The sequence below is a fragment of the Malus domestica genome, chromosome 11 (assembly GCF_042453785.1).
Source record: "Malus domestica chromosome 11, GDT2T_hap1".
NCBI classification, from domain to species: Eukaryota; Viridiplantae; Streptophyta; class Magnoliopsida; order Rosales; family Rosaceae; genus Malus; species Malus domestica.
The window spans coordinates 27,458,239-27,475,214 of NC_091671.1; the positions used below are offsets into that span (position 1 = coordinate 27,458,239).

Here is a 16,976-nt window from a genome sequence, read left to right on the forward strand (position 1 = left end):
TTTTATTTACATGGGGGGTTACAGTGAGCAAACACACTTCGCTCCTCCATCAGATTGAAAAATGGGACTTCTTAGGTCCTGATTTCAAGAATTTCATCAAATGCAGTTCAATTTTTTTGCATTAGGATAGATTTGGGGGCTGTGCATACGCGATGTGCGTGCAGTGTGGTGAGGACTAGTGAGAGCAGAGAAGGTTAAATGTGGTTTTAAGTGTACATTATGACATATGCTGGTTAAAATATGGGTTTACTTGTGCAAATATTATCTGCTTCTGCATTGATACTTATCAGCATATATGCAATGTTCATGTTGTAGCATGTAGACATTTATCTTTTGTTTTGTTTGAATAATACATTTCTTCTTTGTATTTTTTTGGGAGAGAGGCAATACGTCACTGTGGAATCTGAAACGAGTAAACACTACAAGACATAAGAAATTTAGTTTTTTCGGAAATGGCAAAATCTTTGGCGCAAGGAGTTGACCCGTATCCTCTTGACTTGGTTCTTTCTTGTGTCGACAAAAGTTCATTGATATACAATAACCGGATTGTAGCGGGTATTGTTTAGTGTTAACAGTGTGATTCTTCACATGGAATCCTATTACTCGTTTAGAATGTCACAGTGGCGTACTCGGAGCGTAAGTTAGGTCCTCCTTTTTTGGGTTCTTTGAGTTGTGCCGGGCAATAGCAATCCAATTTTTGGATTGTGATTTTGTGGATCAGATCTGAGCCCATGAAAACTCCGCAAGGCAGCTGGAAAATGCCTCTGATAGTCAAAAACTGAAATGATTGTGGGGGCCCACCACCATGTGGTCCCCACACATTTGGATGATCGTGCAATTTCTTGAAATCCTTCAGGTCGGCCAGATGGGAGATATTTCAAAGGATGGATCCACAATTAGGTACCATACCATCACATCACAGGCATCTAATGCTCACTTAAAATGGGAAAAGGATCCGCGCCAGATCTTTTTTCTACGGATCTTAGGAGTTTTGGTGATCGTGATTGTTCATCGTACATCGTGCGATCAGTTTTTATTAAATACTATTTATATTTAATTTTAAATTTTAAATTTTGAAATAATTTCTAACTGCACAATGTACTATGAACGGTCACGATCATAGAATCACTAGGATCTCTAGGAAAAGGATCCGACGAAGATCGGATTCTTTTCCCTTAAAATGCATGACATGTCCCACATTACACTTTAAAAACAATAATAATTATTATTATTAAGAAAGAGGAAAGAGTTCGAAAATTGAGAAGTTCCGATTCAACACCCTATCCACTAGAATATTGAATAACATGCATAACTTACATTACAATTGATAGAATATAGAGTATACTATACAAAAAATGATTTTAACTCACTTTTTTTTTACCAGTGCACACTCTTGTTTATTTTTATCTCTAAATTAAATAAAGCAAACAAAAATTAAAAATAGAGATAAAAAAAGGAACTGTTATTGGTACTAAAAAAATCTCATTTTGCACTCTGAACTTTCTATAATTAGAATGAAAAATACACTTGTAAATAGTGTAGAATGAAAATTTAAAAATGCTAATGACACTTTCCATAAAAATACATGTGCAAAAATCATTTCCGATATCATACCACTAGTATGTAAGCATATATTTTTGTTTTGTGGTATGAAATTATAGCGTGCCATTGATTAGTTTGAAACTTATTCCATCAACCATTCCTTTTTTTTTCTTTTCGATGATCATATGCTATGAGCCATTGTTTGGTGTGGAATCCCCACGAACTATTGATGGATGTGAAACTTACCAAATAGATCTGCATCAACAAGAAAAACTTACCTATAACTGAGTAATGGGATAATTATTTACGTGGTGACTGTTGGAAGAATAATATTTTAATATTGTAAAACACATAAGTTTCACTTTACATGAATGATTATTAAACACCACATGTTTACAGCGGTGGATCCAAACTAGGGCGAGTGTGTGATTATCCTAACCTCATTATTATTACACATGAAAATGTTTAATCTTCACTATTAGTGTTATTTTTTATCATGGCTATCATCGAAGCAAGATGTCGGATAAAATACCTCAAAAGAGGCCGATGCATGGTAAGGAACCAACTGAGAAAAAAAGCGGGTTCGGCCTTTATTTTGCTTATAAAATAAAATTTTCTTGAATCTGTCATTACACGTGAATAACTGATTCTAACAAATGATACTCATACTCTAGACTTGAGTGAAGTAGTACTATAGAAAGGAGTGAAATAGCAAAAACTCAAAATCTTATACCTGAATATTGTAATGGCCCCTAATAGCAGTGATGCGGCGACCAAAATGCGAATTGGTTGATTGATAAATCTGGATACCAATCCTCAATTGGAGAATTGATGATAAAACAAAAATACACGAACTTCGTAACTTTTCCTTGTGGATTCGTTGATTGTCAAGGACAATACCAAACTTCACAAGTCCTAAACCTCTTGTCGATTCACCAACAATGCCAAGAAATTTACCACACACTTTGTTGATTTTTTGAGCGAGAATGACCAATGATCGTTGGAGTGTCTATTCCTCGTTAATGTCGTTAGGATATCCGAGTGGATAGAACAACAAGAATGAAAAAGCTCCCTCAAACTGCACTCAGTTTACAACTCAATTCATCATAATCTTCCTCCTCCTTCTAGAACACAAAATACTCAATTTATAAAAGGGTAATGCTAGAGAGACTAAATTTGCGGAGTAAATAATATGTCACCAATAAGAATAAATACGTTTATCAACGTTTAAGTAATAAATCAATAATCAACTTTCATGATCTTTAGTTTCTAAAATTTTATCTACAAATTTAGTTTCTCTAACATTACCTTTTATAAAAGCTCTAACTCCCTCTTAATATTAATCATAATTAATGCATCATTACTAGAATGAATGAACTCATTAAGTTAACCCTACTTAATCTACCCACTAACATATATTTATTACATTAAATAAAGATTGAGTTATCCTAAATCAAGTCAACAAAAACTTTTTGTCGGTGTTAATGCGCTTGTAACTATTCAGGAATCTATGCATAGTACACTGGTCTTATCTGTAAGTACAAGATTTCAACAGAAACGAAGATAATAAAATGGCATTAAGTCCAGGTACAACCTTGGAGAAGCTCCTCACACCCTCAGACGCAATTCAATCACCCCATCAATCACAACAATTTTTAATTGCATTACATTTCGTTCCGTGTCAGTAACACAAGCAAATATAAAAATTATAGATAAACTAGGTTCTCATTTTTACTTTTACTACTTTATTGATTAAAATTTTATTTCTTTTCAATTTTTGATCAAGATTCGTTGTATTAATAACATTATTAATTATTTCAATAATAAAATATTTTTTCTTTCTAAATATATTCATTTAATGTTAAAAATGTTACAATTAGTATATATATATTTATGGCTAAATTTTTTATCACATATTTTTATTTTTAGTTTGTACCCATTTTTAATTTATATCAATTTTCTTTTCAGTTTTTATTTGTAGCCATATATTAATTTCTTTTTGTGCCCATACTTTTTAAAGTTTTATTTATATTTGTACCCATATTTTTTTTATTTGTACCCATTTTTATTTTTGCTAAATGTACCCATGCTAATTATATGTACCCATTCATGTATTTTTTTCAAAATTTTAATCTTAAAATGTACTCATTCTTAAATATACCAATTTGTTATATGTAAAATGTACCCTTTTTTTATATATAAAATCTATTCAATTTTTTTCTAATCCATTTTTAAACTTATATGGGTACATTCTTTTTTCTTTGATTTGAGAATGTATCCATGTTAAGCTTAATTGAAGAAATTTATTAATATTATTAAGCCTAATATCTTCTCTCTCTCTTTTTGGTGATTTTGAAGAATGTACCCATGTTTATATATATACACACACACACAATAGTATATTTATATTTTAATATTTTTAATCCCACAAATTATGGTTTTTTATTTAAAATCTCATTAATATAAACAAATATAAATATAAATTTTTAATTTAAAAAATATAGTAACGTACATAGAAATAAATTATCGCATTAATTTCAGGGACTTGGATCAAAAATTGAAAACCAACAAGGTTTCAGTCAAAGAATATTCATAGATTTGGACCGCATATTCTCTGAATACCCGGATAGGCACGTGCTAGGCGACACCCAAGAGTGACGAAAGCCATTTATTGAATATAGGAGTAATGATTAAGAGGAAATATACGTGAATAATCATTAGAATATAAAAGTAATAAACAAAGTTTAAGGAAATGTCTAGAGTGCACAGAATACGTTCTAGTTCAGCAAAAATAAAAATGGGTACAAATAAATAAAAAAATATGGGTACAAATACAAATAATGACACACCCCGACCCAGATCGAGGCATGATGGCTGTCACATGAGGTAACGTAGCTATGAGCACAGTGCGGAAGCAATAAAGATAAGGAAATGCGAATAAATAAAAACCAACTAACTAGAGCACTAGATAAAGTAAGGTGCAAGACGAGAATAAACATGAGTTCACAATCAGAGCATAAGTAGCCTAAGTGCAATCCAGCATGACGAATACTAATTATACAACATCAAAGATAATTCTACATTGGTGATAATCTGTTAGAGCTACGGTGAATTCCTCGTAAGCCACCAACAAGTACTCCTAACTAGAACCTGGAGGGGCGCAAAACAGAAAGTGTGAGTGGGTAAAAACAAAGCTTTTCAAAATCATGTCATTTAGCAAAAGTTCTAACCCTTCGCCGTAAAACCTGTATAATTTTCCAGAAAATAGAATGCATATATACATATACATATCTCAAAACCATGCTTAGAAATGATATTCATAAGTATGCCATGCCAAATATCTCAAAATAACAGAATAAGTAGTTCAGGTGAAATAACATATCAGCCGAATCCACCTAAAGTGACATGTATGGCTGAATCTATAACTAAACAAGTATGCATGCACATAAGTCGGAACCACCTAAAGTGGTTTGTACGACAGGACTGGGTGTAAATAAATAAATACGCTCTAGTGCTACGATCACGTGAAGACTGTGTGAATAATCGCGGGTCATCTACGAGTCGGAACCACCTAAAGTGGTCTCTATGACAGGACTGTGCACCTAACTTGGATCCAAGGTGAACGTATGGTGCGAGAAGTGAACATTACGTGAAGGCCTGTGCCCTGGCCACGGGCGGGAGCACTAACACCGGGGTGAAGGTTTATAAATTCTCAACACATCTCACATCATCATCAAATCACACATAAACAGTATACAACTTACCTGAGCGTCCACATCGTCAAATTGTATTTATGCATACTATACTAATTCATATTCTAAGTACAAATCAATAGGCATGGCAATTCAAAACATAATTTCATTTAAATGCATTTTCTTGGAAAAATACTAAGTATATAGGTATATACTGAAAACCAAAAGCACACTCACTGATATGTGGAAGGATCGTAACCCCCGAGCCTTGCTTGACTACGCTTGTCCTCATGATAGGTCTCACCTATATGCGAAACAACTATATAAATGTTATTTAAAGAACATACACAAAACTAGGTAATAACTTCTCACACATTGCTCAAATGGGGTATTTGAATATACCACCAAGACCTACTTAACCTCAGGAACATCCCCATATTTTTAGAAAACTTTTCTGAGCACCCACGCGCCCTCATGCGCTGGCCAAGGCACGGCCAGACGCACGGCCCATGCGCAGGCACGTGCCTGGCACACCAAACGGATTCCCTAACGGCATTAGGGAATATTCTGTAAAAAATCAGCATATACCGTTATAATTACCTGACGGTGTTAGAATATTCTGTCAACTTTGACGGAATATTCTCCTCCTTCTTCCTTGGTTTGCTGGAGTCCGGCGCCGGTGCCGCTGCTATTCCGGAAATTGGAAAAATCTTTAAAACTTCATATCTTCTTTGATTCTCAACCAAAATTCATGAATTATATACCAAAATGAAACTTAGGATGAGATGAACAAAACCTTACCACTTTTAGGTCCTAAAATCCACGAGATTTCACCAGAAAAGACACGATAATCCAACCATCTCTGCAACTCACCAAAACAGGGCTTCCTGACGTCCAAATCACTTCAAATTTCTTCCCCGAGCTTCGTGAAGATGTTCTAAAGCTTTCTAGGGTCTTAAAACTCACTGGAAGGTCCACGATCACGATCTAATGAACAGTGCTCCAAAACTGGGTTTTCTGGTTCTCAAGAAAACGAGGTCTTCACGTCCAACTAGGAACATGAATGAACTCTAGAGCTGGCAAGGAACACAAAACCAACCTTCAAAGCCTCGATCCACGATTAGTGAGCTAGGTTCGAAGTGGTCTGTACGGTTGTACGGAAAATGGATGGAAGCAAAGAGAGAAGGAGAGAGAGAGAGTCAACGTGTGTAGGTGTATATGTGGTCCGGATTGGTCCCCAACCAATAACAAGAAAATAACTTAAGTTCCAAACACTTACGAATAAAAGAAATGGGTCAAAATCCTAAGCTTAGACCCCACAACACCACAAAACGTTCAAGGGCACTTTAGTCATTTCACCATCGATAAAATATATTTCGAGACGGGCTGTCACAAATAAAACTTTAAAAAGTATGGGCACAAAAAGAAATTAATATATGGGTACAAATTAAAACTAAAAATAAAATTGGTACAAATTAAAAATGGGTACAAACTAAAAATAAAAATATATGATAAAAAATTTAGCCATAAATATAAATATACTAATTGTAACATTTTTAACATTAAATGAATATAGTTAGAAATAAAAAATATTTTATTATTGAAATAATTAATGATGTTATTAATACTAAGGACCTTGATAAAAAATTAAAAAGGAATAAGGTTTTAATCAATGAAGTAGCAAAAGTAAAAAAGAGAACCTAATTTCTCCTATTATTTAACACAAAGCTCTTTATATTTGTGCTATATAAGTTTTTTTTTTCCCAAAAATGCCACATTGCCACCAAATCAAACATCGCCAGCCTTTTTTTCCCCATATTTTCTTTCCTCCTTTGAATAACAATGGCATATCTTCTCCTCATCAATGCCGCACTGCCACCAAATCAAACATTCCCAGCCTTTTGTTTCTCTCTTTTGAATAACAATGGCAGATAAAAAGATGATTTTTGTTTATTTTTGTTTTTATTATTTTTATTTGAGTAAATTATAGCAATGATCCCTCAACTTTAATCAAATTAGAGCAATGGTCCCTCAACTAAAAATTCATTACTATTGGTCCCTCAACTTATCAAAATGTGTAGCTATAATCATTTTCATCAATTTCGTAAAAAGTTTGTCAAAATAAGTTATGTTGGAATAACCATTTATATAATTAGGATCCCTCAACTCATCAAAGTGTGTAATTATGGTCATTTTCGTCAACTACGTCAAAATTTTTGTCAAAACGAGTTATGATGGAAGGACCATTGTTATAATTTGGTTAAAGTTAAGGGATCATTTCTCCAATTGAATTAAAGTTGAGGGATCAATGGTAATAAATTTTTAGTTGAGAGACCATAAATGCATTTTTTTATGATTTGAGGGACTAATGGTAATGAATTTTTAGTTGATGGATCATTGCTCCAATTGAGTTAAAATTAAGGTATCATAGCTACAGTTTACTATATTTTATTTCACATACGTTTATTTATTTTTGTTTATTATTATTTTTATTTATTTAATTTGAAGACTAAAAACGAAAGATGCTGAGAGAGAAAAGGATGTGCGAAAATTACGTTTTAATTTTGTTTGTTAAGCCACTCAGCCAGACATTCTGACATTGTTGGCACGAAGACAATATGATGAGCAAAGGAGAAAATAAGTGTACAGAAATTACTTTTTCAAATTTTTTTTGGTAAGCCAATTTAACTCTTTCTGCACACAAATTCGACTGGTTTTAATATTTTACAGTTTTGTCTTGTCAATTATACCCAATATCAAAAGATTAAATTCCTTTGAAACTGCTTGATATATCTAGATTAAACCCAATTTCAGGTGAAAATTTTAGCAAATAATAAATTAAGAAGGCAAAATTGAAAGCGACCCATATCTCATTGACGACATTATTCTTCCCAGAATTTTACAGGTCGCATTTTTGTCAACCGCAAACCAAAGAGAAGGAGTTAGAAATTACAGAGATAATAAAAAATAAAAACAAAAATTACATTTCTGGTTCTTTCTCCTCAACTACTTTACTGCTGTGCGGCAACTCGGATTTGTAACTTTCTACGACATGGTCAGGTTGCCCGGCTACATAATCCAGGAGGCCTTCACCGGGTTTGTCACCGGAGGCGTCGGAGGCCGGTATCGTGGTCTTCCCGAAGATGACGACGGCGAAGAGGAAGAGCGCGGTGGAGAGAAAGAGGGGCCAGAAGTAGGCCAAAAGGGTTAGAAATCCGGGAGCTATTAGGGTTAGAGAGTAAAGGGCAAAGCAGAAAAGGAGTGCAAAGAGGAAGTGGAACTTGAACTTGACAAGCTTTTCTGGGATCTCCATGAGTTGGGTTTTGAAGAGAAGATTGAAGGTTTGAGTTCGATTATGTAGAGAGAGAGAGAGAGAGAGAGAGAGAGATTGTGGGGAGGTTATCTATCTCTCACAGTGCAGAGATTCTCTGAAGGGAAAATGCTTCGTCCTCTGAGCTTTTGTTTTGGAGCGAGTAAAATTGTTTATTTTTCCACAAAGGGTAAATAATCCTTTCATATTTTTATGGTAATTACCTTGCACCTTGTTTACCAAAATGCCCATCAGGTTTCAAATTCTCTTTCTTCCTATTTTACCTAAAATGCTCTTAAAGCATCTTCAAAGGATGAGTCAAAAAGTCCATATCAACAATAATAGAATAAAAGACAACGTTTTCCAACTCAACTGTCAAATTTCTATATGAGATGACATGGATTGACATCAAGAGTAGATTGACATCTATTTTTAGTGATTAATAAAAGCTTTTTGCCATTTTTATTCTTATTTTTTGTTCTAAAATACTTATTACATTTGCAGAAAATAAATAAAGCAATAAATAATAGTTTAAAAAAAAAAATCAAAGTGCCACATAAGACTTCAATTTAAATTTTTTGTGTAAAATTTGACACCTTCTTTGAAGATGTTATTTTTTTCTTTGGGTTAAACTATTAATTGCAGTTTGCACCATATGGTTTGAGACCATTAACAATTTGACTTTAGTCTTTTGAAAGTTAGCAATATACATTATCCACCATTAGAGTTCATGTTACAAAATGTTACACCATTTGTTAATGTATCTGTGTAAATATCAAATTAACTACTATTGTCAAATATTGCAATCGGTGAACTCATTCTATATTTACAGACATTACATTGTTATCACGTGGATTCACAGATACCCTCAACAGTAAATTAGAATTTCCGATACATATCAAGTGATGAAAAATTACACATGCGACACCAATCCAATGTTCCTTTTAGAAAAATCAAACCTCATCCATGATCACATACAAAAATTGTTAGAAAAGAAAAAGATGGAGGATTTCCGAACTTGAGTGCAGAAAGAAACACATTGCTAGCTTTAGTCGGCTTAGTTAATTCCAACTCTGCAAGTATGAGATTATTATTTTTTGCAATAGAAAGGGGTGTTAGGGGTTATTCATAGGGATGCAACTTGGGTTGGGTCCAACCCAAATCCGTCCATGTCCAACCTGGTTCCAAACAACTTGCCCAACCCAACCCGACCTCAACCCGATCAATTTATTGGGTGGGTTGGGAATCCTTGTTTGCCCATTTCAACCCAAACACAACCTAATTTCTAGCCTGAATTCTCTCGTACACATATTACCGGTCCCACTTCATATTATATAAGCAAGGTACAAGTTTATGGATGACTATGAATGATGGTGTTGCTTTTACGTCTAATTTAGTGGAAACTTTGGTATTCTCCTAAAATTTTATTTCAACTTCACATGGTTGACACATTAACGTTTAGTTTAACTTTTGTGCGGACGATGATGTAAAATTGAAGTTTATAATATATGTTGACGTTGTTTGGTACAATATTTGATTTTTTTTTGCAAAATAAGGAGTATGAACTTATAAGATTGGACTCGATAAAGTTGAGTAAACTCAAACCCAATCCCAATCCAAGTACTCGAACTCAATTTAAACTCAAACTTAAATAAACCCACATGAACCCGAATCCAACCCAAACGTGAATAGTGAATGTTGAGTTAGGATTGAATTGACCATATAACCCACCCAACCCATCCAAGTTGCTCCCCTAGTCACTCATCTTGTAATCGGGCAAGTGTGAATGCAGACTCTTCCTCCCGAAGCTCAATTAGCAAGTTTTAGGATTCATCTTATTTTTTATATTATTGGTTTCTTATGAAAGTAAAAACATAACAAAGGGTATTAGGGTCATTTTCGAAGAAAACCAAACGTCTGGGTGTTGTTTTTCACAAATAGACAAATTGTTGTGCTGCTTGTTTTGAACCGAAGTCTTTGTTTGTTTCTGTGAAAGTTAAGATCTAACGCATGACTCGGTGGGCACAAAAGTTTTTCAAAAAGACAATAATTATTTTCTACCTTTTGAAATTGGTTCTAACAGTAACAGTAACATGGATTAAATATTAGGAAATCCATATCAACTTTCTTTTCTTTTCATTTGCTGATTGTGTCAAACAAGAGATTTTTTAATGTGATCGGTATATAAGATAGTACATCATATGTTACTATATAAATGGTGGGATATGTGTGCTAAAAAGTTAATAACTTAAAAAAATAAAATTTTCCACAATTCCCATTAAAACATATGATATACCACTTGTATTCCCGTCACAACTAAAAATTTCTTGTGTCAAACAAAAACGAGTCAAGAAAAAGTTCGTTTAATTTTCTAAATTTTTAATAGAGTTAGAATTGAAAGGACACAGAGTTTTTGACCCACTTTCTTTGAAAAACTGCAAGAAACTAAGGCTCTGTTTAGTATTTTTTTTGGGTGTGATATCCACACACTCCATTTTGCTTCTCATACATTTTTTTTTTAAATTTTCGACCGTCGGATCGGATGAATTGAAGAATATCAACGGACATAAATTATCAAGGGGTGTGTGAGAAGTAAAATAGGGTGTGTGGATAGCACAACCCTTTTTTTTTGGGAATTGTTATTAGCATTCCAAAAATCTCATTTTACATCCCAAACTTTCTATATTAAGAAAGAAAAATACACTTGTAAGGAGTGTAGAATGAGATTTTTGGAGTACCAATAATACTTCCTTTTTTTTTCCATCAAAATCTACTTCACTTTAAATTTAGTAGCTAAAAAGTGTTTGGTAAAAAAATAAAGGCAATTGTTATTAGCATTCCAAAAATCTCATTCTACACTCCTTGCAAGTGTATTTTTCTTTCTAATTATAGAAAATTTGGAGTGCCAAATGAGATTTTTGGAGTGTTAATAACAATTCCCAAAATAAAATATCATTCTTATTTAAAAAGCAATGACTTCCAAACATCAGCTTTTAAAAGCAGTATATGTATGTTGCTTTAAAAGATAAAGGTCGTACCCAGTGCACAAGGCTCCCGCTTTACGCAGGGTCTGGGAGAGGTGAATGTCGGCTAGCCTTACCCCCATTTATGGAGAGGCTGCTCCCAAGTCTCGAACCCGAGACCTACCGCTCATGGGCGAAGGCACTTGCCATCGCACCAAGTGCGACCTCTTATGTTGCTTTAAAAGATGCCTAAATAAAAAGCTGAGTGGTGCATTTAATAAATATTTTCAATTGTTGTAACATCTTCATTAATTTTTTGAAAATAATATATTTACCCTTCTACACATATTTTTATTTCTTAGAGAATAAAGCGGCGGCTATCACCTCCGACCACCATTGTTGCTACTACCACAACCTCCACTAATGTGACCACAACAATAACCACCACTATGACCATTGTCACCATCATCATTACCACCACCACCGCCATCTCCACTATAACGATAACCACCACCATCATTGCTGCCATCGCCACCTCTGCCACCAAAACCATAGACGCCACCACCGGCGCTACTATTGCCCCTACTGCCATTGTTAGCTCTGCACCTCGACCACCACATCCCACTATTAGCACCACTACCGTTCCTCCACCATTGCTGCTACCATCACCACCATTGCAACCACCATACCACAACCATTACCACCACTGTCCCCGCCACTGTTGTCATCACCCTCACTCTTAAAAAACAGTTGATCAAATGCTCATCTATTTTACTTTGCAACTGATTATTTATAAAGCACAACATAAGCAATTATTATTATTATTTTTTTAAATACAGCAATCCCAAACTGACCCTAACACTCGGATGCAATTTGAAGAGATGCATTTGTTGACTCTTTAATAAAAAGACTAGACGAGGTTGAAAACCAGGTATAGGAAGCAAGCACAGGGACAAATCCTTTTCATCAAATTAAAATCTGTGCTCTCGTTTCGGCCCCCAGTCAACCGGTCCAGTCCAACTTTGCTATTTTCCCAATGCTCATGTGGTCGATTAGAAACGCGCATGCAGCTGTGGAATGGTAAAGCGGAATACTTGATAAGAGCCGGCAAAAGCACCCAGCCCAGAGACTAACAGTACGGAAATTAGCCATGTTAACGACGCAAGTACGTACAGCAGCATCACAGACGACGATTCTCACTATATAGGCCAAAAGAAAGGACGGCTACTTAATGTGCATGGACATATATGGCCGTTTTGCCTTGTTTACACAGCTTCACCTAGAAAACAAAAAACAGAAATGATGAGTTAGCTACATACCATTTGTGATAAAAGTGCATAGACAATAATGGAAAACTTAACGGAATTGGAGGGTATGGAGATAAACATAAACGACGACTTTGATTGATATATCGAATGGCATAGGAAGGAGGGGCAAAAGATGTCAAATAGTGAGAGGTATTTCTTATTTTTCGGTCAATAAATAGTGTGAGGGTTAGTGATGGCTGCCACGCACAAGTGTTTGATGTTGAAGATAAAACGGCCTTGTGTTTACAAGACAATGTGATTTGTTATAATTAAGCTTAAGAAAACACTTCCAACACCCACCAAATAGCTTCTCTCTCTACGTTTCTGCCTTTTCTCCTCATATTTTAGTGGCATCAGAAAATATAGAAACCGCCAGCTCCTACGATTTCTTGATCAGCATCAAACATGGCAATTCAAGGCTAATTAAGGTACGTACTTTGTTTAATTTTTCTCCAATTTCCGATGTTTTCCTTTATGTTCATCTCACCATTTCTTAGGCTTTTACGGTTGTTGTGTCAAGTTTTTTCTCCACCATTTCATTGCTTTTTAACTTTTTTTTATAAAAAAAATTTCTTGATGTGTAAGATTGTCTCCAAGGTCGGCCCTGGAATTTTGAGAGTTTTGGGTGAAACTAAATTAAGACCTTCACATGATTTAATACAATTAAGAATAGTAGAATTTTTTTTATCGTGCATTACGAACGTTGTTTTTGTCTAAAAAATGTCATACAATGATGATTAAAAAAATTGTACATGCAACTTTCCTAATTTTTCACTTTGATTTAGAACAAGGTTTTATTGAATTTTTTTGCAAGAACTTCACATTCATCTGGATAACTATTTTGAAGGATCCAAGGGATTGACCATGCAAATTTTTGTGTAATTTATTTACTTGGTTTCCGTTAAACTTTTATTTTAGTTGATGAAGGATGCTTTTTGTGAAACAGATCACCCTTGGAGCTTTGGGAGATGCAACAACCAAAAATGGAGCAACCCGAAGAGGAGTTGAAGAAGGTGAAGGCGCAATTGCAAGCAGTGGAGGTAGAAAGAGATGGAGCTGTTGATGAACATCGAGAGATGAAAAAAGTGGCAGACGAGGCCAACGTGAGGCTTAGTGAAGAATTGGCAACTCAGAACGATGTCAGGAACGACTCAGAATTAAATTTGACGGCGGAGTTGTTGTCGAATGCAAGGCAAGAACTGAAGAGCAAAGAGGAGATTATTGAGTCTTTGAAACTCGAGTTAGGGAAGGCCAAAGATTTGGAGCTCAAGTTGAGTGAGAGAGTGAAAAAGTTTGAAGCTCAAGCAAAGAGTTTAGTGTCTCAAAACGAAGAAAGAATTCGGGAGTTGGAGATCAAAGCAGACCATGCGAAAATCTCGGATGCTCATACGAAAGCTTTACTGTCCGAAAGTAAAAAAAGAATTCGCGAATTGGAGATGAAACTGGAGGAGAATATGAAGTCCACCGAGGCAGAAGCTCACACAAAGGCTTTGTTATTCACATGTGAAAAAAAAGTTCGTGATTTGGAGCTAAAACTGGCAGAGAAAACGGAAAACTCTGATCCTCACATGAAGGCTTTATTACTCAAAAGTGACGAAAGAATTCGGGAATTGGAGCTCAAACTGGCAGAGTATATGAAGTTTTCTAACGCAGAGTCAGAGAATGCGGAAACCTCTGAGGCTCAAACGAAGGCTTTATTGCTCAAAAGTGACGAAAGAATTCAGGAATTGGAGCTCAAACTGGCAGAGAAAGCGGAATACTCTGGGGCTCATACAAAGGCTTTACTGTCAGAACGTGAAGGAAAAATTCAGGACTTGGAGCTCAAACTAGCAGAGAATGTTAGCGCCTCCGAGGCTCACACCAAGTCTTTATTGTCAGAAAGTCAAGGAAGAATTCAGGAATTGAAGCTCAAACTAGCAGAGAAGATGGAAACCTCGGAGGCTGACACGGATGATTTATTGTCTGAAAGTGACGAGAGAATTCAAGAATTGGAAATGGAAATAGATAAAAGGAAGCAATCAGAAGCAAGAATTCTTGATTCATTGATCACCCAAACAAACCAACTTGAGCAGACCAAGGCTTTACTTGAAGAGGCAAAGTTTGAGATTGCCTCCTTTCACAAGAAAATGGAGAAATGCGAAGATGAATCCGATGAAAGTAGTCAAGATAGTAGTGCATCTCATCAGCATGATCAATCCGAAAGTCATATTTCCATGAAGGAGGAATTAGAGAGTCTCAAGTCTGAGCTTCAGATGACAAAGGAGAATCTGGGTGATGTCCAAAAAAAGGAGCAACTCTCTACGTCCAAGGTCGAGAAATTACTTGACGAGAGAAAAGTACTTAAACATGAATTAAGGTTGGCAACTGAAGCCGAAGAAAATGGGAAAACGGCGTTGGATGATCTGGCTTTTGCACTGAAAGAAGTTGCGACAGAAGCCAACCAGTTGAAAGATAAACTTTGCATGAGCCAAGCAGAGCTGGAGCACTCAAGAGCACAAGAAGAACATCTAAATGCGATGTTAAAAAGCAACGAGGAAAGTTATAGAACACTACTGGATGAAGCAAGGAAAGAAGCCGAAAGACACAAAAACATTGCTGCCAGGTTGAAAATAGAACATGAAGAGTCAGTTTTAGCATGGAGTGGGAAGGAAACCGGTTTTGTTAATTGTATTAGAAGAGCCGAAGAGGACAGATGTGCTGCACAACAAGACAACTTCAGATTGCATGAGTTGGTTCTAGAGACAGATAATAGAGCCATGTTATCGAAGGAAGAAAATAGAAAGTTGCGCGATATACTTAAGCAGGCGTTAAATGAAGCAAATGTTGCAAAAGAAGCTACTGCCATTGCTCAAGCCGAAAATTCTCGACTCAAAGATACTCTGGCTGGAAAAGAGGAGGCCTTGAATTTCCTTACTCAAGAAAACGAAAATTATAGGGTAAATGAAATAGCAGCTCATGAAAATATCAAGGAGTTAAAACGGTTGCTTATTGAATCGTCAAAGAATGAGGAAAAAGAGAAAATACCAACAAAGGAAAATGATTGCAAGAAAGAGGAGAAAGAGAAACCATTGTCAAAGGAGAAGGACTGCAAGAAGGAGGAGAAGGATAAAACACCATCAAAAGAAAAGGAGTCGAAGAAGGAGGCTAAGGAGAAAACATCATCATCAAAGGAATTGAAGAAGGAGGTCAAGGAGAAAAAACCACCAAAGGATGTGAAAAAGGAGGATACGAGTAAAGAGAAACCGCCATTAGCGGGGGATGCAAAAAAGGAGGATAAAGAGAAAACATCGTCCAAGGATGAGAAGGACGCTACAACATCTCAAAATGGAAGCATATTTGGCAAAGTTTTCAGTTTCAATCTTAAGGAGCTCAAAATTTCAAACACGCATGAAGAAGAAGTTGTTGACGGCGATGATGAGATTGAATTAGACGAGGCTCTCAAAGGGTCGATATTTGAGGTAGCCTCTCCGGGGTCAGCTACACATCACCGCGGAAACTCTTCTTCTACGTTCACAGACGATGGAGAAGGATTCCATTCAGATGATTGTGATCATCTAGATGGACCTCAAGGTGAAAATTCAAGGAAAAAGAAAGCTTTGCTACGAAGATTCGGAGATCTTATAAAGAGAAGCACTACTTATAGTACCAAAAAGGAACCATCGCCGGATACGAAAAAGGAACCATCACCGGATACCAAAGAAGAAACATCACCAACCAAAAGGGAACCTTCACCAGAATAGCTAAAGCTGTATTTTTTTGTATTGTTCTTCTAGTTTTGATACTCAGTAGTTTAATCTGATTCTTTCTGTAACATATACATCTAGAGTTTCGTTTAGATTTTCTGTACATATTCATCTAGTTTGTATGATTTCTACTTATAATTTGTTGTAATCATATAACGTATTTAGTTTTTTTATCACAAAATATATAATTTTCTCATTTCCACCACAATATTATCTCTAACTTGAAGTGCATACAAGTCATTGTTGTTGTTTCTTAGAGAAATTGACTAACTATTATTCACAAGATTATACAGTGATACAATGATTCTTATGTACCAATGATTCAATTTTTAAGAAAAATGTAACCGTGTTTACGAAGAAATGGACCCAATTAATAAAAAATCTAAACCCTAAACCCTAAATCCCAAACCATCTCAAAT

General features: G+C 35.3%; 1 protein-coding gene across 1 annotated transcript; it reads left to right on the forward strand.

The window, feature by feature from the left end:
* The first annotated feature begins 13,050 nt into the window (after positions 1-13,050).
* LOC103448308 (WEB family protein At3g02930, chloroplastic-like) lies at positions 13,051-16,765 on the forward strand. Its single transcript, XM_008387553.4, has 2 exons — positions 13,051-13,242; positions 13,761-16,765. Exon 2 carries the CDS (start codon positions 13,783-13,785, stop codon positions 16,552-16,554), a length of 2,772 nt encoding a protein of 923 aa, XP_008385775.2. The 5' UTR covers positions 13,051-13,242; positions 13,761-13,782; the 3' UTR covers positions 16,555-16,765.
* Positions 16,766-16,976: the final 211 nt, after the last annotated feature.

Coding starts and splice junctions, on each gene's coding strand:
- LOC103448308 (XM_008387553.4), top strand. CDS start 13,783: ATGCAACAACCAAAAATGGAGCAACCCGAAGAGGAGTTGAAGAAGGTG.